Source organism: Fusarium vanettenii (genome assembly GCF_000151355.1).
Source record: "Fusarium vanettenii 77-13-4 chromosome 8 genomic scaffold NECHAsca_11_chr8_3_0, whole genome shotgun sequence".
Taxonomy (NCBI): Eukaryota; Fungi; Ascomycota; class Sordariomycetes; order Hypocreales; family Nectriaceae; genus Fusarium; species Fusarium vanettenii.
This window is the reverse complement of record NW_003315873.1, coordinates 259,023-278,842: the sequence shown is the minus strand read 5'-3', so window position 1 is coordinate 278,842 and position 19,820 is coordinate 259,023. Positions and strand designations below refer to the sequence as shown.

General features: G+C 53.0%; 7 protein-coding genes across 7 annotated transcripts; 4 read left to right on the top strand and 3 right to left on the bottom strand.

Annotated features, from left to right (window-relative positions):
- Positions 1-4,463: 4,463 nt before the first annotated feature.
- On the bottom strand, positions 4,464-5,312 carry NECHADRAFT_84005 (uncharacterized protein; the record flags this gene model as incomplete). Its single annotated transcript, XM_003048255.1, has 4 exons — positions 4,464-4,727; positions 4,833-4,907; positions 5,054-5,090; positions 5,251-5,312. The coding sequence occupies 4 exons, from the start codon at positions 5,310-5,312 to the stop codon at positions 4,464-4,466; spliced, it is 438 nt and encodes a 145-aa protein (XP_003048301.1).
- A 288-nt stretch (positions 5,313-5,600) lies between these two features.
- NECHADRAFT_8975 (uncharacterized protein) lies at positions 5,601-6,210 on the top strand (the record flags this gene model as incomplete). The annotated part of the gene is made up of 2 exons (XM_003048460.1): positions 5,601-5,861; positions 5,932-6,210. Coding segments are annotated over 2 exons (540 nt in total), but the record flags the coding sequence as incomplete, so codon positions are not given.
- Positions 6,211-8,480: 2,270 nt separating this feature from the next.
- Positions 8,481-8,847, top strand: NECHADRAFT_84003 (uncharacterized protein; the record flags this gene model as incomplete). The annotated part of the gene is made up of 2 exons (XM_003048459.1): positions 8,481-8,577; positions 8,639-8,847. The coding sequence occupies 2 exons, from the start codon at positions 8,481-8,483 to the stop codon at positions 8,845-8,847; spliced, it is 306 nt and encodes a 101-aa protein (XP_003048505.1).
- A 908-nt stretch (positions 8,848-9,755) lies between these two features.
- Positions 9,756-10,601, top strand: NECHADRAFT_47658 (uncharacterized protein; the record flags this gene model as incomplete). Its single annotated transcript, XM_003048458.1, has 1 exon — positions 9,756-10,601. One exon carries the CDS (start codon positions 9,756-9,758, stop codon positions 10,599-10,601), a length of 846 nt encoding a protein of 281 aa, XP_003048504.1.
- A 243-nt stretch (positions 10,602-10,844) lies between these two features.
- NECHADRAFT_47646 (uncharacterized protein) lies at positions 10,845-14,316 on the bottom strand (the record flags this gene model as incomplete). The annotated part of the gene is made up of 6 exons (XM_003048254.1): positions 10,845-11,084; positions 11,141-12,366; positions 12,419-12,629; positions 12,678-14,004; positions 14,071-14,152; positions 14,280-14,316. 6 exons carry the CDS (start codon positions 14,314-14,316, stop codon positions 10,845-10,847), a joined length of 3,123 nt encoding a protein of 1,040 aa, XP_003048300.1.
- A 657-nt stretch (positions 14,317-14,973) lies between these two features.
- NECHADRAFT_101386 (uncharacterized protein) lies at positions 14,974-16,110 on the top strand (the record flags this gene model as incomplete). The annotated part of the gene is made up of 3 exons (XM_003048457.1): positions 14,974-15,041; positions 15,191-15,288; positions 15,375-16,110. The coding sequence occupies 3 exons, from the start codon at positions 14,974-14,976 to the stop codon at positions 15,749-15,751; spliced, it is 543 nt and encodes a 180-aa protein (XP_003048503.1). The 3' UTR covers positions 15,752-16,110.
- A 1,417-nt stretch (positions 16,111-17,527) lies between these two features.
- On the bottom strand, positions 17,528-19,448 carry NECHADRAFT_63046 (uncharacterized protein; the record flags this gene model as incomplete). The annotated part of the gene is made up of 2 exons (XM_003048253.1): positions 17,528-18,124; positions 18,174-19,448. 2 exons carry the CDS (start codon positions 19,446-19,448, stop codon positions 17,627-17,629), a joined length of 1,773 nt encoding a protein of 590 aa, XP_003048299.1. The 3' UTR covers positions 17,528-17,626.
- Between the last annotated feature and the right edge of the window lie 372 nt (positions 19,449-19,820).

Sequence of the window (19,820 nt, the reverse complement as noted above, 5' to 3'; positions counted from 1 at the left end):
CATAGTGCAGGTGATATAATTGCTACTTGATAGATCAACTTGAACATCAATAGTAGCGTTTGGGGCATGTGATAGCCAATCCTAGTACAAAGGGTAAGAATTAAACTGTTTATGGAACGAGAATAAGCAATTCCCGGGTCTTTTCTCAAAATGCTTTGGTATCATCGATCTCACATTTCCTCACCGTCGAGGGCAGGATGATCTCAACTCATCGACGACCAGCAAGCACTGACTCGCTCGTGAACAGGCCTTTCGAGACTCCCAAGGCCCACATAGAAACAATACTCTCAACTAGTTGAAATGACAAGGCAGTTGTCTTGACTGGTTGCGGAGGCGTTTCATGTTGCAAACGGTTGAGACACTTGTAACCTCGAAATTGATCAGTCACCATAACTTCAATTCCATTGTCAATTTGCTAAGCGTTAGGGCCGTTGCCATCTGCTACGGGCCTGGGTAACAGGCCGAGGAGACTAAGGCCGCATTCGGGGTCGCCGCTCACCGGCCTCATGGTTGGACAAAGGGCGACCAACTGTCTCCGAGGCAACAAGACCGTTGACAACGTCGCACAAGTTTCCCGGGTACACGGTACCAAGACACGAGGTGGGCGAAGAAGGTAAATTAACTCCTTTCAAGGAAAGTTTACAATAATAATCGAGAGATATCCAGATGTAATACAATTGTAGGACTCTTTGCTTAGCCCAGGAGCCGGGCTGTTGGTTTCGCTCCCTGGGGGTTTCAACGGGATCAAGTTGGTTGTCTTTAACCTCAAATTTGAGTGCGGATTGGCTGGAGGTGAAAGCCCGCGGGATAAGATAGAGATAAGCAACGGCGGGGCACAACTCGACAAGCCATGGAGCCTTGTGTGCTGCCTCGTCATGCAAAAGAACAGGTTGCGAGAATTGTCATGCTAAAGGGAGACGGCCGTTTTCGGATGGTCGAGTCATATCGGCATGACGCATCTTTTGTCTGCAACCGTTGAAAGCTGAACCCGGATCCATCCAAAGGGAGGCTCATCATGAGACTAATCTTCCAAGGACAAAGCAAACCAGACCAAAAGCAACTGACATCATCTCTCCCTCCCGCTCCCGGATTGTGGCGCGCGGGGTGGCTCGCCTTCTGTGACGGAGTTCCGAGACCACCCCAGCCTCAGCCCAAGGGTGGCTCCGCGTGGGCTGAGCTCGGACTTGCGAACGAAGAAGCGCGTTTTTCCTTTTTTCTCCGCCAGGTGAGACAGGCCAGTCGAATCGGCGAGAGGAGCGCCGTAGCCGACGAGACACGCCATAGGCCGTCCGTCGGAAATGGCGGTGTGGCGATGAAGAAAGATGGCACGCGGTGTGTATCAAATCATGGCTCGTCTCATGTCTGGGGGGAGGGAGGGCACAACTCAACTCGACTCGTGAGTGATGAGGTTTTTCTCTTTCAACACTGTGACTGGACTGGACTGGACTGGTTGATGTGTGCGTGCACTCTTGTGCATGGTCTGTCAATGCAGAGATCACGGACGGAGGATGAGGTCTTGATGTTGTGACTGGTTGCGCTGTGATGCAGCTGGTCATGGTGGTGAGGAGGCTTGGAGGCTTTTCCCCTCATCGAGTGTTCTCTCATGGAGTGATCTCTCTCGCACAGTCTCTCCATTGTGCTCAACATCTTTCGTGGGGTTGAGCCGGCCGTTCACTCGATCCAGTGGGAGCACCTGTCAGTCACCTTGAGTTGTTCAATGCCGAGACCATGTTCGACAACGTCCGAGCAATGCCTGAGACTATGCAGGGATCGTTCTGCAGGGCGCCCAAACGGGACATGATCTCTGTCTCTCTTGTGTCTTCAGGGTAGACAGGATTGCTTCGTCGGTCAGCGCCCGTGTCTGGGCTGTCGCAGACTTTGAGCCTGGCAGGTTTGACTTTTGTGGACAATCCAGTGCAGAGTTGCACCATCCGAGCTCTAGATTCTCCCAGGCTTTGCGCTAGGTGAACTGAAGCACAAAGCATGGCCATTTCGGGTGGTAGTCCCGAGATCTGGAGAGTTCAGGGACGAACAGTTCTCGTAGGGACCACACGTTTGACGGACGGATCGGCGTGGGCGAAGCCCTCCCCCTTCAAGCCCTCCCTTCCCTTCTCTCCCCAACCCCTTGGCCCGGACGACGAGGAACAAAGAAGCACCAGGTTTAAACCTCCGCTAGCAGGCTCAAAGCCTGCCCAAAATAGATAGTGCCATCGGCCAACCCCTCCCCGCATGATGCTCTGGCAAATGACACACAGCGTCTGGGCATGCTCGTGGCGTGGTGGACGGGACGAGGGAAGCCTGACGAGACGCTTGGACGGGGGAGGCCACGATCAAATCATCAAAGACCAGTCCAGTGGCAGGGCATGATAAATCAGTGATGATCTAACCGAGATCGATTGGACGTGTGCGCCAGAGGAGGCGGTGGTTGGTGGTGGCCAGCGAGCAGCATCAGAACTGCCAGAGAACAACCCGACGGCATTCGAGAGGGTGTGGTGCGTGCAGCTGCGCGGCGGCGGGCATGAGAACCCGTTTGGCAAGGCGGCAAGGCAACCTCTCTGGCGTTCTCTACATCTTTGTTTACTTTGCCGCCGTCGTCACTCCTTATCGCAAACGCCCGGTTTTGATCTGATCGTCGACAGCGAGCGATAATCGTTGGAGACGGGACATGTCCCAGCGCACGCACAATCTCACCCGTCCTGCATTGGCGATGCACCCGCTGCACCCTCTAGGGTTGACCTTGACACAGTGAGTGCCCATACACGGCATACAACACTGTACCTAGACGCCCGCGCTGCGGCCGCTGTGGCCGAAGGAGTTCCTGCGTAAAGGTTGCGTGGAGCGTGGGCCGTCCAGGGCGCCAATCCAGGGCACACAAGAGAGAGCGTCCCATCAGAATCCCCTGCTCGGGCAGGGCGAGTTTACAGGGTGCGGGTGCGGGTTGCACGCAGAACCTGCAGGCGTGGGTTGGGTATGGGATGAGACGATCCGTTTCTGGCGGACAGCAGGCCAACTCAGGTACCGCAGGCGATGGCTAGATCCTATCCCTGGCCTTGTCTGGGTTACCCGTGATGGTTGTCAACTCTGAGAGGCTGGTGATGGTTGCTGTTGTTAAAGAAAGAAAAGGTTTGGGCTTTGCTTTGTCCTGCCACCGGATCTGGCATCATAGCGCTACCCTACAGTTTAAGTTAGTACACGGACAGTTCGGCAACCAACATCACACGGCACTTCCAGAAGCCCCAGAGATCAGAAAGCGACAGTTCATCTCGCTCTCTCTCGATTTGCCTCTCGTGGCGATGGCTTGCGAAGTCCCAGAATGGTCCGACTTTTTTGGGGGGCACAATCAACGGCGTCCCATTCGGTGGCTGTCCAGGGCACAGGGTCGCGATCTGCAGAGCGTCTCCCGACATGTCCACAATGACAGAATGGTACAGTGAGAGAGTGACTTTAGTCTTTCATCTCTTCCCTGTCAGCCCGCCACGTTTCCAATGGACCCATGCCCAGACGCCGATTGACACAACTTTGGGCCTCGTTCGCCCGCCGCTCATTCACTGGCACAAGAACCTGGAAGGGTCTCGAGGCCGCCAGTCACGGCCGGTGCCAGCCCTCCATCAGGTGGCCCAGAAGCCGGGAATTGCTCCACGGGCTGCCCACAGTGTAGGTCATGCACCGTGCTGCCCATCCATGGCTAGTGCTCACTGCCTCAGTTGGAGCGAGAGCGAGCACACACACAGACACACCAAGCATCCCACCGCAGCCCACTCGCCATCCATCACACAAGGGCTGCATCACCCCAAACCTGGCAGCCCAGCAGGGTTCACCATTGTCTGTCGCTGGAGCTCAGACCGCGATCGAACGCGAATGGATGTTTCCTTTCTTGCTCGGGGCTGGGCTGTGGGCGTCGGCACTGCAGCTCACCTTGCCTCGTTCACGGCCTCACCTCACACTCTCTGCACGATGCCGTTGGATTGGCAGCGGCAACGATAGCGGGATGATACACTCGACCTCCATCTAGATCGCATTGGATATGTGTGCCGTGGTAATCAAAGATTGCGGGGCACCAGAAGTCAGAAGTCGCAGATGAGAAACGCAGTCCCGTTCCTCTCCCTCACGCGCACTCGCTGTGGATAATAACAATTTCAGAAAATCAACAAACAAACCGTCAAACAATCCAATCAAGGACCGCGACGGGAGCGCTGCACCAGGGGAAAGCGCCTAATTACACGGCTCGAGGGCCCTGAAAGCGCTCTCAGAAAGGGGCTTGCTGCACTAGCACAGGGGAATTAGAGGGGAGCCGGGAGTGCACGCGGCCAAGACGGTGCCTGAGGATGGAATTCTCTAGATGGCTTGCCATCTCTCACCTGACGAACGATGCGAACCCCTGGAAGCCTGCCTGGCAGCCCTGTTGTCGGATGGGATGTTCCAACCATGGTAATTTTGGGGGACGGGAGGATTGTGGATGGACTTCAGGTCGTCAACAAGAGGCGCACGCTTGCACGGTCTAACAGCTTGGGGAACAAAGCTGAGAACCAGCGCCCATTCAGAGCCCATTCACAGAGGCACCAGTCCAGGACAGAACCCGCTGGAGTGTGCTGGGGGCACGCTTCGGCCAAGCTGGGTGCGGTCAAGTGACAAAAGACTGGAATGGGGAACACCGAGAAGGCCGCGTCGACCTGGCACTGGGCGTGCCGGAGTTGGAGGGCATGGCCTGGCACGAGGTCGGGTAGCCGCTGGGTTTCGGATACCACAGGTCATGCATGCCAGCCCCGCGAAGGCCAGGTATTGTCAACAATAGCTGCTAGCAGTGGATGGAGCTGACCAGCCCTTGGACGCACCAGCGACACCGTCCAGAGGTTTCGACTCGTCACTGTGCCGCCTTCAGTAACCCTCCCGGCAGGGACAAGGGTGGCCTGTTAGCATGCCACCAAGATTACACTGTGGCACATGCTAGTTCCAAAGAGATTTAGCGCCCTGTACGTCAACCCAATCATAACAAGGTGGCAAAGCAGGCGGGGCGGGCGTTTGCGGGCAGTGATTCGCTAAATTTGGGGCTTACCCTCATCTCCTTGTCCAGCAAGCGGTTCAGGTGGGTCCTGTGAGTGGGTTTTAGTGGGGTAGTCTGTGGATCCCTTGTCTAAACGTCCCCAACCAACAAAACCCGCCGCCCGCCGTCCCCGGTGCGTCCTGCGTCCTCCCACACTCAGCACCTTCTTATCAAAGCCAGCCGTCACCTCGCACCCTCACCCCTCGTACCTTCCTCGCCTCGCTTCGCTTCGCTCTACTTCCCACAATTCTCCCCCATCCTCCAAAAACATACTTCACCCAACAAACTTGCTTCTCTTTGCATCTTGATCCAAAAAGACGATATTCCCTTTTGTGACGCCTCGCACTTTATCTGTCCATCAACCACCAACGACGATAACGACGACTTGCTCAAGCACATACTTGCCTGTCTGTGTTTATACTCGACTCAATTAATCCCGCACCAACTCCGAATTCCCCTCCACGGCTCTCCAACTTGGCGCAGTCACATCTCACCCGGACGTCTTGGACTTTGACAACACAACACATCTTGAAAGCAATCACGCGACAACAGAATCATAATGTCTGCATACTACCACTACAACGCCCACCCCGCGCACCCTACTCCCGTGTCGCACAACCACCATGGCGGCCGAAATCGCAGAGCCCCCCGCCTGTCCGTCTCCCAGAATGCGCAGCGCCAGTTCCGAGGTGTCCGCAGCATGAAGGAGCTCAACGAGTCGGCATCACTGTCTGCCTTCCGCAACAAGTTTGAGACAAGTCGATCCTTTGATCTCGAAGACGACATGGAGTTTTGCCCTGGTCTGTTGACCGAGAGCGACGTGAGTTACCCTGGCGCAGCGCAATCCGTACCGGCGCATTCGCATTCGCATTCTTACTCACCCTTGGCAGTTGGTCTCCATCTCCAGTTCATCTGAGCGATCCTCACTAGCCAGCAACTCTCCCGACTCTTCCCCTACGCAACACGTCAACACTGTTGCTCCTGGCTTCTCACTCAACTCGTCCTCCCCCGCCTTCATCCCTCCTAGCTACCACCAACAGTCCAGCCTCAAGCTCCACCAACCCTCGGCCACTCGCGGCCGTAATGCCATTCCCATTATCAACCCAGCCACCGGCATCACCATGTCGAGCCCTCCCCAATCCGTGTCACCCGGACGGATGCAACAGCCGCTCCGCGGATGGTAAATGGTTCCGGACCACCCTGCATCACTGCAGGGTTGGCTCGCATGTCACTTCTCCGGAGGTGCATCTTGAACTGTAAACTATGTCCATTCGTTCTTGGCAACTGTTCATCTTGGCGGACACACCAAACGGCCGGGCTTGATTTTTGACATCATCTTCTCTTACGGGCTGGGTTCCTCGAGGCTTTGGATCTCCGCTTGACGCGGTGGTCCTCCCTGTTGGCTCCAACACTACGACAACCACGACTACCACCACATCCATCACTCACATTACTACCTCACCTGTACAAACATCCTTAATCAACATACCCCCCCCTTGTTTCAACCGACAAGTTTCAATGAGGATACAACTGGCGCGGCATGAGAAAGATCGATACCATTTTCGGCTTGGGTCACTTCTGTTTTTTTGCAACAAATCAAATACCTAGGGTTTGGGTGTCCGCCTCGCAAGCTGAGGCTGTCTGACACGAACGGGGCGTTTTTTTAATCCGCGGAGTTTGCATTTCAAGACGACATTGCATCGGTGTTTGACGGCACGCGGACGGGATTCTGATTTCGGCATGGGCAACTGTTTTGCTTTTACACTGAGGGACGCAGGGTTGGCGTCCCTATACTAACCAAAATGTCTTCTCCTCATCGAGGTCATGGGTTCATGAAGTCATCAAGAAGAAAAAGAACAACATAGAAGGAGTGCTTTTCACGAGCGGGGTCTTTACGGGTATTTTGATCGGTCGCATCTGGGAAATATCTTTTGGGCGGGGTGGTTAGGATCGGATTGAGACGAACGGTGTCGGTGCTTTGCAACAACAACTACTACAACAATGCCATCCCTTTGAAGTGGGATGAAAAATCTGGGAAACCATCGGGGAGTTGGTCGAATTTTCGGTTATCCCGCTGCTGCAAATGAACGGGAAAAAGGTCCATTTCTGCCCATTTTCATCCTTCTTTGTACCATTCTGGGACAGCCTATATATTTGTCCTCTTTTTTCTGTCTTCTTACTTGATATTGGTCGGGCTTCTTGAGCGGAATGGACGTGGGCTCATCTTGCTTTGGGGGACGGAGTGCTATGGAGCGTTGCTTGCTTGGTCTGTCTCGTCTCATCCAGGGAGGACGGCTTTTTCTTTACTTGTTACATGTTTGTCTCGCCTTCGCAAGCATCTGGAGTGTTGGGTGGTGGGAAATGACATGATCAGAATCAGTTAAGTTTAGTTGCTGGGATGGTTTTTGGGATTACGGGAGGCCCTCGTGCCTGGTTTTGCACTGCAGCGGTAGACTGCAATGTGTGGCTATTGTTAACTGGGTATTGGCGCTGTCTGGTTGCGACGACGCGGCTTCAGAGCTGCGAGACGAGAATACACGATTGTTCAAACATTTGATCATTCATCTGCTGTGAATTGAATTATGGCTCGAACTGTGATGTGGTCCTTGTAGCTGTCCAGTGAGTTGTGTATGCGTCTTTGTGTTGTATGTGTTGGTGTTGTAAAAATGAGACATGTGAAGATGAAGAGTATTGTCATGTCCTCTTTAAATCTCGAATGGAAGCTATAAAGGTATCCTAAAATAATAATTAATTAGAATATGTATGAGTTGAGTATTAATTAGAATATCTCTGCATTATCTTAGAATTATTTTCATAAAGTTCATGAAGAGCCTGAGCTTGCCCCTTCTGGTGTGTCGTGGAGCACAAAGATTGACATCAGTAATCAAGCAATTGATCTGGTCAATGGCTTTCATTATTCAACAGGAATTAAACTCTAGAAAGATCCTTCCTGCCTGTCTTTGGAGCAATTACTTGCTCAGATGTTCATCCCCCACATGTCAAAAACCAAGCTTTCCACGATCGTGATCATGACAGAAAACACGCTCAATTAGCGCTGGCGCTCAACAAAAAAAGACAGCACTCGATCGAAGCTTCCATTATCCTCGGTAACAATTACGATCGATCTCTTCCCGATTGGCCCGAGCTAACTCCCAAGGGAATGAAGGAAACATGAAGAGTGACGATGATGGTGACGTCACGGACGTGTAAGGGTAAGTGTCCCCTCTCTCCACCGAAAAGACGTAAAGAATGCGCCCGAAGAAAGGTATTAAGCTTGGATGACCGCCGCCTCGTTACTATCAATGATGATTCCTCCTCCTCTTCTTCATACTCATTGCTAATTGCACCTTAATCCGCCCTTTTGGAGAGAATACCCACGTGCAACACACGCGACGTACATACAAGCACCTTTAACAAAATGATGTCAGCGAGATCCATCATGGCAATGCGCACGGCGCACGCCAGCAGGGTCGTCCTGGGACGAGGCTTCTTCATCTCAACCTCTTCACGATTCGGACTCAAAGAGTCATCGACACGTACGTTTTCCCCTGTACCTGACTACCAACGCGCCGCTGACAATTCGACACCCCAAAGCAGACACAGACTTTGACAAGCACAAGCAAGACTCCCTAGCAAAGCAAAAGAAGGGAACAGGCCACTGGAAACCCGAGCTAGCGTCCGACAGCGAAGAGGCCGTCAGGGCGGATCGGTCGGCTGATGAGCCTGCTAAGGATTTGCAGGAGAGGACCAAGAGGGCTGCTGAGGAGACGGCCAAGGCTGGTACGAGCATGAGGGATAACATGTGATGTGGAGTTGGGGGGGGGGAAAGCTACCAAGGTTGTTACATGGGTTGGAGTTGGAGGTTGTAATAGCATCAGTCTGAATATTGCGATTCACCTTTGATTGAGTTGCTGTCATTGCTCATGTCTTGTTGCTTGGTCGTTGAGAGGCGGTTATGCATACATTTATTGACCATTGGAGGGAATAGGCATGCTGGTTTGCCTTTAATAGCACCAGACTGCCATTCTTCGTGGTACGGTATGGCATTTCCCTTGGTATTGCAAGTTCAATTGCGCAGTGTTTCTCGCGTCGCTAATAACTTGGGGTGCTTGTAAATGTGACGCTAACCACCACAGTCATTCACCGGGTCAAGGAATAACGACTACAGTATCTATCTCAATTTAATATAACATGGATGAATAAAGGGGACAATAGGCAAGATATAATAGCTATTGACCGTTCTATTGAGGTTGTTTTTTGGTAGTTTCTCGTGGGTATCATTTGATGCTTCCATACGAGAACTGCATTGAGGCAGAATGGATGAGGTGCACAGTTAAGACGAATCCCTCACAACCGTATCATCCCAATGTCAAGATACAGTCTCCCAACTCCATAAAGTTGTTGAAATGGCCTCAAAATATCCTCTCACTATTTCTAATTAATTAATCTCCTCTCAAACAAGACAATTCACCCAAACACCTCCTCATGCCTCTCCTCCAGGGTAAGACAACGCCAACGCAACACTCCCGCATTTATCGATAAGCAACCCCTCACTAGCTCGAGCCTCGATCCCAATTTATTTCCTCGCCGGTCTCGGTGATAACCTCCGAGGAATCCGTCCCAACCTCCGGCCTCTGCGCTTCTTCTCCTCACGGGGCTTCTCCAGCCCTTTTAATTCTTCTCCCCGAGGGCAAACTCCCCAGTCGTCGTCGCCATGTCGAGTCCTCATCCATCCTTCCAGTCCGCCCTCCTCGCTGGTGCGCTCGCTGGTACCACCGTCGACCTGTCCCTCTTTCCTCTCGATACCCTCAAGACTCGGCTACAGTCTTCGGCCGGTTTCTTCCCCTCGGGCGGCTTTCATGGCATCTACCGTGGTATCGGTTCTGCCATTGTAGGATCTGCACCCGGGGCTGCTTTCTTCTTCTGTACCTATGAGGGTGTCAAGGGTCTGCTCGCGAGGAAGGATGATGGTACGCCCGTGTCGAGGTGGAGGGATCCCCTCGTCCATATGGCCGCGGCTAGTGCTGGTGAGATAGCTGCTTGTTCTGTGCGAGTTCCGACAGAGGTTGTCAAGCAACGTGCCCAGGCCGGTCATCACGGCGGTTCTTCAGGTGCTGCCATCCGCGCTATTCTCTCCAAATACTCGTCCCACGGCTTCTTCTCCATGTGGCGCGAGCTATACCGTGGCTGGGGAATCACAGTCTTCCGCGAGGTGCCATTCACCGTGATTCAGTTCCCCCTGTGGGAGGCCATGAAGGCCTGGGGTCGCCGCCGTCGTGGTGGCCGTGAGGTTACTGGAGCTGAGAGTGCCCTCTACGGCAGCATGGCGGGCGGATTTTCAGCAGCACTTACGACACCGCTCGATGTGCTCAAGACAAGAGTCATGTTGTCCAAGGAGAGAGTTTCAGTCGCAGAGATCTTTGGCCGCATGGCTCGTGAGGAGGGTATCCGGCCATTCTTTGCTGGTATTGCTCCTCGTGTGACATGGATCTCAATCGGAGGCGCCATCTTCCTGGGAAGCTACCAATGGGCCATCAACACCATGTCCGGCTTGGCATGAAACCAGATCATGTCCAAAATCTCGTTTACACCTATACCTGTATGATATGACGCATCAAGCAAGGAGTCAAGAGAAGGGCTGCATGGTATAAAATGGGGAATCGATGCTTGTTTTTCGCGCTAATGCTATCTACTACGCCTCTGGGGCGTCTGACCTCTGTATATAAATGTATACACGATAAATCAACTCGCTGGGGATATAACAAAACGGGCTCCTGACACGACAGCAAATGAGTTGTGCTGATCAGGTAGCTGGAGTCTGCGGCTGAGCTGGTGCCTGTGCCTGTGCCTGGGCATTGTTGTCTGTCTCTTCCGTAGCCGAGCTTTCCTGAGTTTCTTCAGGCTCAGTCGGTTTCGGTTCTGGAGGGGGAGGGAAAGGTCGAATCTCCTTCTTGCCATTGGTCTTGTAGTAGAGGACGATGTCGTTACCTCCTTTCCAGAGATGCGTTCTGAGGGTGGCCAGAGTCGTAACGGGAGATAGAAGCTGAGCAATGTTAGTATTAACTTCGTCACTAAGAGTAAAAAACAAACTTGACTTACCTGATCGTTGCAGTACAGCTCCAAGTACTCCTCTGGCTTGTGCGTCTCCTCCTCGCCCTCCTCCAGTGGAGGCTCAACCCTCTCGGCAATGTATGCGAGAATCTTCCTGACCCGTAGCATGCGATTTGCGTTTAGTCTATTGTTCCCGTCCGCGGCAGTAATGGCAATCAGACTGTCGTCCATCGGGTGCAGAACAAACGAGACCTTGACTGGTTCCTTGATAGGCACCTGGTTGTGTAGGAGCACCTCACCGAGCCACATGGGCGCCTTCTGTTCAATAAGGTCTGCATCCTTGCCAATATCTTCCACTGTGCCCTGGTAGAGGTTCGCGCTACCGCCCGACGTCTCCTCCTGAATCACCACCTTGGTTCCCGGAGGAAGCTTCAACACGGGTGTATCGTTGGGCAGACTGGGTGTCACGCTCGTCTCGACTACCTTTTCAGGAGTTTCGACCAGTGACCGGTCGTACCCTTGTCGGATTTTCTGAATTACGCCGAGGAAGCTGTCATCAACCTCCTTTTCCTTCTCATGAACTGAAGAGGACTCGGATTCCTCTGCTTTCTCCTCGACAATCGCCGGCTTCTCCTGTGTCGCCTGTGACGCCGAACGCGCGAGCTTCTTTGTGCCAAACGACATCCTAAACTTTTTCTTACCGAAAGGCGTGCTTGGGGATTTTGTACTGTCGGCCCTCTCTTTGTCACCGTCCATAGACTTCTTCGAATCTGCATTGTCCTTGTCCTTGTCCTTGTCCTTGTCCTTGTCCTGCCCCGGGGCTGACACTAGACTTGCCGCCTTGACAGCCGACTCAAGCATTTGCAAAGGGCTTGTGAAATAGTCTTCCTTCTCTGTTGATGGTCGACTGACGTGTGATGCTCTCTTCTCTATAGGGCTCATGGGGCTTGAAGCAGCGTCCTCGGGGACTCCAGGCAAGCTGTTAGGGCCTGACATGATGCTAGGGCCAGGTGTTGCTAGACCAATACCAAAGCCGGGAGTGTTTGGGTACAGATTCGGCTTGGGCGTCACTTGGTCGGTATTGTCCCAGTCTGGTACTGCTGGTTTCGGCAAGGTTATTGATAGCGGTGCAGCAGCATCAGGGGCAGAAGCAGCGGCTGCCTGCCTCGCCTCGACACCTTCGTTGATGGTTTGGCGGTATGCCTCATCTCGCCTGATCTCTTCGTCGATGAGGTCGGCGAATAGATATCGAAGGATCCATTTTCCGAGGCTGACTGCGAGAGGGTCAGTCTTGTCCAGTTGCCAAATTTGTGCAATCATACTTACTTCTCTGGTCCTCTCGAAACTCGCTCGTGTCTGGTAGCTCGAGCTCATCGGCATATACTTCAGCATCGAAGCAGTTGAATGGCTCTAACACTACAGTGAGATTGCCTGAACTGAGATCGATTGAGCACCACGGTGCTACAGCCTCTACAGTGTTGACGAGGTGCTCTACGTCTTCCAAATGCTGTTTTCCAAAACTTTGAATAGGTTTGCACTACAGCAGTTAGCAGAAATCACTGACAAAGAGTTTGGTAAAGCAAACCTTGATAAGATCCCACAGAAGAACGTCTCCGGCAGTATCTAATGTCAGGACTCGTCTCCTATCGTTGAGCAACCTGTGCTTAAGCAGACCAAACTGACCCTCGATGGTCTCTTCGGGCTGATCATGTATAGGCTTGACTTCAGGCTCTGGTTGGTCTAGTACAACCTCTGACCCCTTGCGTGCAGTGTTTTCCGTGATAGTGTTGGAATCGGGATCCGGAGCGCTACGCGAAGGCATTGTGGCCGCTGCTGAGACTCGCAAGATGGAATCGGCAGGAATCTCCTTCTTCGACGTCCCATTAACAGTCGGAGGAGAGGCCTCACGTGGCCTGCTCGAGGCATTGGACGTGGCCCTATGATGTCGGAATGACTCTGGAAGCTGGATGTTGACGCTGGTATCAATATCCTCCCATCTGTTGATCGAGGACCTGTTTGTCGCAGTCCAGATATGACCTCCGGCGGCAACAACCTTGCCTACACCAATATGATCCTGTGCCACAGCAAGACTGAGACCGTCGTCCATGTCCTCAAGGCTCCCTCGTACATCGGTCTTGGCTACAAGGCCTGAACGATCGGAACTGTAGAAGACGCCTAGTCTAGGATCGTCTGAGAAAAGCGACCAAACACTTTCGTCGTGCATGGTAAAGGTGTACATGCATCGACCATTCTTGACACTCCACAACTTGATCGTCTTGTCGGCACTAGCACTTAGAATCGTATCGCCAGCGTCGTCAATAAGAATGGCGCGGATATTGTCGACATGACCAACGAGCTTGGAGACCTTTGAACCTGTTCGGGGATCGTATAGGCGTATAGTCTTCTCGGGGCCGCCACTAGCCATAATGTTCCGGCCAACTCGAAGAGCATATACCGATCCCTTCTCGGCAATTTCTTCACCTTTGACGTCGATCTCAAGCGTCTTGCCTGCGCCATTGAGATCCCATAGACAAATCTTGCGATCAAGGCCACCGGAAGCGATCCAGTTCAAGCCCATATCCTGGGGCGGGGTTGTCACACATTTGACGTAGTCGGCATGCTCGCCTATCGTGATAGCGCGCGTATTATCCTCCTCCGAGTAGGGTCGCCAGACCTTGACAGTAAGGTCGGATGAGCCAGAGACGAGGGCGGTATTATTATGGGCGAGGGCAATATCGTTGACCCAGTGCATATGGGCGTGTGTTTGGGCGTGGAACTTGGTCGTGTGCTTGGGTTTTTTGTCGTCCTTCTTTTCGTCCGAGGCGGGGGTCGAATCGACGACATCACTGCGGCCTTTGAGGTCGAGGTTCAGATCCCAAGCGCATACAATGCCGTCTCGGCCACCCGAGTAACTAAGCGGAACATGATATTAGTTCCAGGTCCAGAGGTGGCTGGGGGGTTACGAGGAGAGAGCTCACAGAATGGCGTTGTCAGTGTCGACCGCGAGGCCATTGACACCAAGTCGATGGCCACCAGCCGAGGCTTTGGCGTTCTCGAGGACTGCAGCGCATGTTAGGACTCAGAACCAGCACGTATAGCGCATCCATCGGTTTGAAGCCGATTCCAGGACCTTGTCTCGGCGAGCGGGGTCGCTGGAAGCTGAGAGACGCTGGGGAGGAGCTCTCACCATAGCTGATTCTCTGACGAGCCTTCTTAGCAGCCATGGCGTCACTGGAGAGACCAGACGGTCAAGTATGCGCCAGGGGGCGGAAGAAGGTAACACAAGCAGCGGGAGGGCGCAGTAAGAGGCGAACACGGGACGGGGTGGTAATCGTATTATGAATTTTCGGGTGCGCGGTGGGAAGATGGTGATGATTGCGGGATGTGGAAGCTCGAAAGTGGAGGAACCGAAGACATGGCTGGGCTGGGCGCAATCCAATGTGGATGGTGGAAGGCTAGCTCCAAGTGCCTGCCCAGGTGGCACCTGCCTCCGCGGGTCTGCAGGCGGTGGGCAGGAACATCCCAGGATGTTTTAGTACCTCTACCTGGGCTACTGGCCTGGAGGGAGGGAGAAAGTGGGCAAAATCTGCCTATATCCAGGCCTTCGACAGGGCTGTTGGGCCGTCGAACCGCCTGTCCTCACCTCTAGTTGGCAGCCGACCCTCCATGGTTGCTAATTAGGGCAGGTAAGACCTCGTGAGTCTGGGGGAAGGAATCCATTTATCCAGGATGGGAACCTGGAACCTGGACAGCTTCTGTATGCAACGCAACATTGGATGGACGGCCAGCCTTGGACCCCTTGAACCCCTGTCGCTCACTCGCTAGAATCAAACTCCGAGGTCCAGGTCCGGGTCCAGCCAGCTCCAGGGCGGGGATGGATCATGCCGGAGTTTGCTTCTGGCCCCCCGCCAGCCGTTGGCGAGCTGGCGGGGCCTAGCGCGGCCTTAAGGTGCGTCCTTTGTCCATCACCTGTCTCTCATTTGGCGGGCTGGATTTTTCATCCCAAGTCCACTTCTGTTCTAGAAGAAGTGGACGAACCTGACGACATGGGGCACGAGGGCTTGATTGCTTGCAGCGACATCTCGGGATGTTTCACAGAAGTTCCCTGTTGCTGCAGATTCCCGGCACTAGCAGGATGAGAGTCTGTGTAGAGCTTGTACTTGCGGGTTACCAGCGGAGGGTTGATATTGAGGTAGGTATCAAGTATATTCATTCGGCTGAGTGAGAGTTTTGGTGTTGACTAACTCAATTCTATACACAAAGTGTTAAATATGTGCTCTAGAAACTGCCAATGTCCTGTCCTGGTATCATCATGTCTCGAGACTCGAGGCTTCCTGTTCTCCCCATTACCTAATCGACCGGATCCCTCTCAACTATCCGAAAGTCCGTCTGCCTTTTGTTCTCCGTCTTGATCTCCGTTTCCCGGCGGACACTCATCTCCCGTATCGCGTGCTCTGCTCACTGGCAGACGCAGCATCCAACGCCACACCACCTGGTCGACTTCCAGCGCCCGGTCTTACCCTCGCACTGCGCGCAGTCGTCCTCAACCTTGGTGATGTCTTCACGCCTGCCGGGGCAGTCGTCTTTGTAGCATCGCGTGTGGCCACGCAGAACGCGGTGGCCACAGCGGTGCTCGATTATAACCGTGCTGCACATTGAGGTGATGGCTCTTTGCACCTGAAGATTGTCTATGGTTGTGTGAGTCAGATCGACAGCCAAGATGGGGAGAGACGTACGAATTATTTCAGCTCAATGCTGAAGATGAATAGATTACGTATGTGCCAAGCGATGATGTGAATCGCTTCAAAGTCTTGATGCAGATGACGAGCAAGTTGTATGCCAAGTCCAACAATTCATGATCGGCTGCTGCGCTTTTGTGTAGGATCCAGGTGCGAGACAAAGGCAACTGGCACAAGTCCAATATGATGAGTTGAATGTGAGGTGATGAATGGAAAGATGGTGGTTCAGATTGCTTCCGTCAGCTTAGCCTGATTCTTTCCAAGGCACGCATAGGTAATCAATATGTAAATGTAAAATCGAACGGCGAAAACGGGGGGGGACGGCCGGCAGTTATGTGTGCTGCAAGCCATGCGACACCTCGTAACAGCCTCCCCTCATCAGAGCTATTGAGCCTCAGCTATTAATCCGCCCCCGGGAAGGGAACAAAAAAAAAAAGTGACGTGGACTCGGACTCAAGGAGCGAGTTCGAAGCCCGTGACGCGGCCCGGACCAATAAGTGAATCTCGCTGTGGTGGTGGCCTCGTGCCCGATGACTTTGGCGTTTGCCGAGCCCTCCGGTTGGATACGAGCATCCCGTTGCTCGCCTTCTTTGACTTTTCCGTCCTGGCCAAGGGAAGTTTACGAGGATGTTGACCTTGTTAGTGGGTTGATCTGGTGTTACGTTTGAAAAGTCACGCCAATGGCAAATGAAAGCTCGTTGTTTTCCATTAAACATTATGCTATTTAAGTTGTTCTGAGATTGAGTTCTCCATGAGGTACGTCCTCTATACACCGTTGTCCATCGCCTGCATCATGTCTTGGCACTATTCACCATCTACAAAACGCCGTTATCCTAAGCTTGGCCGTCAAGAATATTCTCTTTGCTGAACGGCACCAAGAGCGGGGCTGCTTCTGTAGTGCATCACACCACCGGCAATTTATAGTGAGTTGTGTCTCAATGGTTTGACTGCTATTGCATTTCCATGGTTGGCGGCACCGAAAGACACGCTTGACCTTGGTATGGCCACAGGCGCAGATATCAACGAGTCGGAAGCACATTGTGATATTATCAGTTTCGGCGTGATTAGAGAGTGGAGGAAGCTTTGGACGAAGGGAACAATTTATAATTCTTTCAGTAGAGAGGCACGAGGTCTGAAGTGGGTTAATGTTCTGAGAACATGTATGATATTGAATCAGGATAAAACAAAGTGCTTGTCAATCTGATGAAAGAACAGGACAAATGGAATACGAGCATCATTTCGCGTGGCTATTTGAACAAAGCGCCGCCTTGCCAACCTTCTCAGATGGTTTGTCTCCGGTCTGGCTGCCTTGTTTCAGTTGGGCTGGCTTCAAGGAAAAGAATGAAATTGGAACAAAGCTTCTATGTAACTAGAAAATGACTGCTTTGAAGAATGCGAGTCTTAGACGTGGTCTACTTGCTCACCCTATGATGATCTACAGAAGCTGCCTACACAATCATGGCTCTACCCTCTCTTGTATCTCAATCCTCGAGGCATTGGATGCATTTGGATGTGAACATGTCCCACCAATCATGCAACTAGTTGCTGTAGTCAATTGCCCAAAGCACGCCCCAATCATCCCTGAACAAATGCGGACAAGGCCTGGGGTCTGAAAGTCAACATAGCACAGCATAGGTAGATAGGCACAAGACACTAAAGAGCAGCGAAACATCGTGGCTTTGATGCGACCACATCTAGGTATAATCATTATATTTTGCATACCCTAACGCCGTGCTAAGAGTCTTCCAATCGGCCTACTCTAACATCTTCCGACTTTTATAGCTGTACCCGCATTCTACCTGGTAAACTTGCCGCCTCGGCCTCCTTGTCGAGGCTGGCTGCCGTACGCCCTGCGACCCTGGTTCTTCTTGTCCCTGCTCATGCTGGCGCCGAGTGTGATCTCCACTCGGGGAGGCACCGAGAAGCCAAAGCTCTTGGCCACCTTGGTCAAGTCCAGCTTGTTGATGTCAAAGACGCTGCGCAGCGAGTGCGAGGCGTATGCGTGCAGGTAGCTGCGATAACCGTCCTTGGCGCTCTTGTTCAGGTAGTAGTTCTGGCTGATGAGCTTCTCGAGCTGAGACTGCACGTTCTGGATCTTCTTGGGGAAGTCAAACTCGACGACGGGGACGCGGGCCGCCTTGAGGTGGGAGAGGAAGCCGACTTCGCTGGGCTGGAGGAACATGAGGGATCGGCCCTTGGAGTTGCTGCCTCGAGCGGTACGACCGACACGGTGGATGTAGTCGCGAGGGTCATCCGGAGGGTCGAACTGGACGATCCAGTCAACGGCAGGAATCTGTCGCTGGTTAGTAAACTGTCGAGAATATTTATCCAGCAATACTTACATCAAGTCCACGGGCGGCGACATCAGTGCAGATCAAAGTGCCCTGCTTCGCGTTGCAGAACTCGAAGAAGGTGTTGGTTCGCTTCTGCTGCTTCTGCTTGCCGTGGAGGTCGAGGACGGGAAGATCGATGTAGTTGAGCAACTCGGCGTGGTACTTGACACATGCGCAACTGCTGAAGAAGACAATGACCTTCTTCTTAATGTTGCGCTTTAAGAACGAAAACAGAAGAAGGAACCGTCTATCGGCTTCGCAGATAACGTAGCCCTGCTCGAGACCCTCGACTGTGCTGAACTGCTTCTCCTCGTCCACGTTGATGTACAGAGGGCCGGGGCGCAGCGAGATGCGCGCCAAATCCTCGACCTTGGTAGTCTGAGTGGCAGAGAAGAGCATAGTCTGTCGGTCCTCCTTGGGAAGGATCTTGATGATCTGTCGCATTTCATCCTCGAAACCGATCTCGAGAATTCGATCAGCCTCGTCAATGACAAGAGACTTGAGGTTCTTGAAGACAAACGGGGTATTTTGCAAGTGATCGAGCAGTCGTCCAGGAGTAGCGATAATCAGGTTGACACCCTTGGAAAGCTTCTCAGCTTCGGCGCGACGGTTTGCGCCTCCAATAACGATGCCGTATGTTTGCGAGTGGTGAGCCATGAGCTCGCGGGCAACGCCAAAGATCTGAAGCGCCAGCTCACGGGTGGGAGAGACGACAATGACACCGGTTCCGTTGCGGGGCTTGAATCGGAGAGCGCTCAGCATCTCAACGACAGGGATCAAGAAAGCCAGAGTCTTTCCAGAACCAGTCTTGGCGGCTCCGAGGACGTCGCGACCAGCCAACGAAGGAGGAATACCTCTCCTCTGAATCTCCGTCATCTTGGTGAAGCCCATCTCCTTGATCGCCTTCATTGTCTTGTCGGAAAGTTTCAGCTCCTCGAACGATTGAGCTTCGGCACCGGCGACGGGAGGTAATGTGAGCTGTCCACCGTCGGGGAGATCTGTGTTGCCCTCCTCGGCATCATCCTCCTCTTCCTCATCCTCATCTCCCGACTTGGCGCCATCCTCTTCCTCGTCGGCCTCGTCACTCTCTTCGTTGTCCTCTACCTCGTCCTCATCTTCCTCGTTGCTGGAAGACTCGATCTCGGGTTCTTCGCGGGGCTCAGGTTCGGCGCGCTTGACTTTCTTCGATTTTTGAGAAACACTGGGGGCAGACCTCTTTAATTTGGCCGCCTTGACGCCATTGGCGTCCTTGAACTTGCGCTTCTTGCTTCCAGTGAAATCCATCTTGGTTGCGCGTGCGGTGGTGATTTGCAGCAACTCTCCTCTCACGGCTCTGTTGGAAATATTTTCTTATCGCAAAAAAAAGTCATGGATAACGCATACAAGTTTTTCCGTTCCTCTCCCATTAAGGCGGAAGGAGCGAATAAGGTTACAACAATTCCCCTTCTGCTGAGTGACCCTCCCCGCAGTGGGCCAGCGGCAAATGTTGCTTTGCGCTTGCCTATTCAGTGCTAGCGCTGCGTCTGAAGGGACGCAGAAACCAAAACCAATTCCTGCGGGCTGGGTCAGGTGATTTGCCAAAATGTGCAAGTGAGAATCGTAGAGAAGCCAGACATTCAAGATACAAAGGTACTATGCGAAAATCAATAGTGAGAG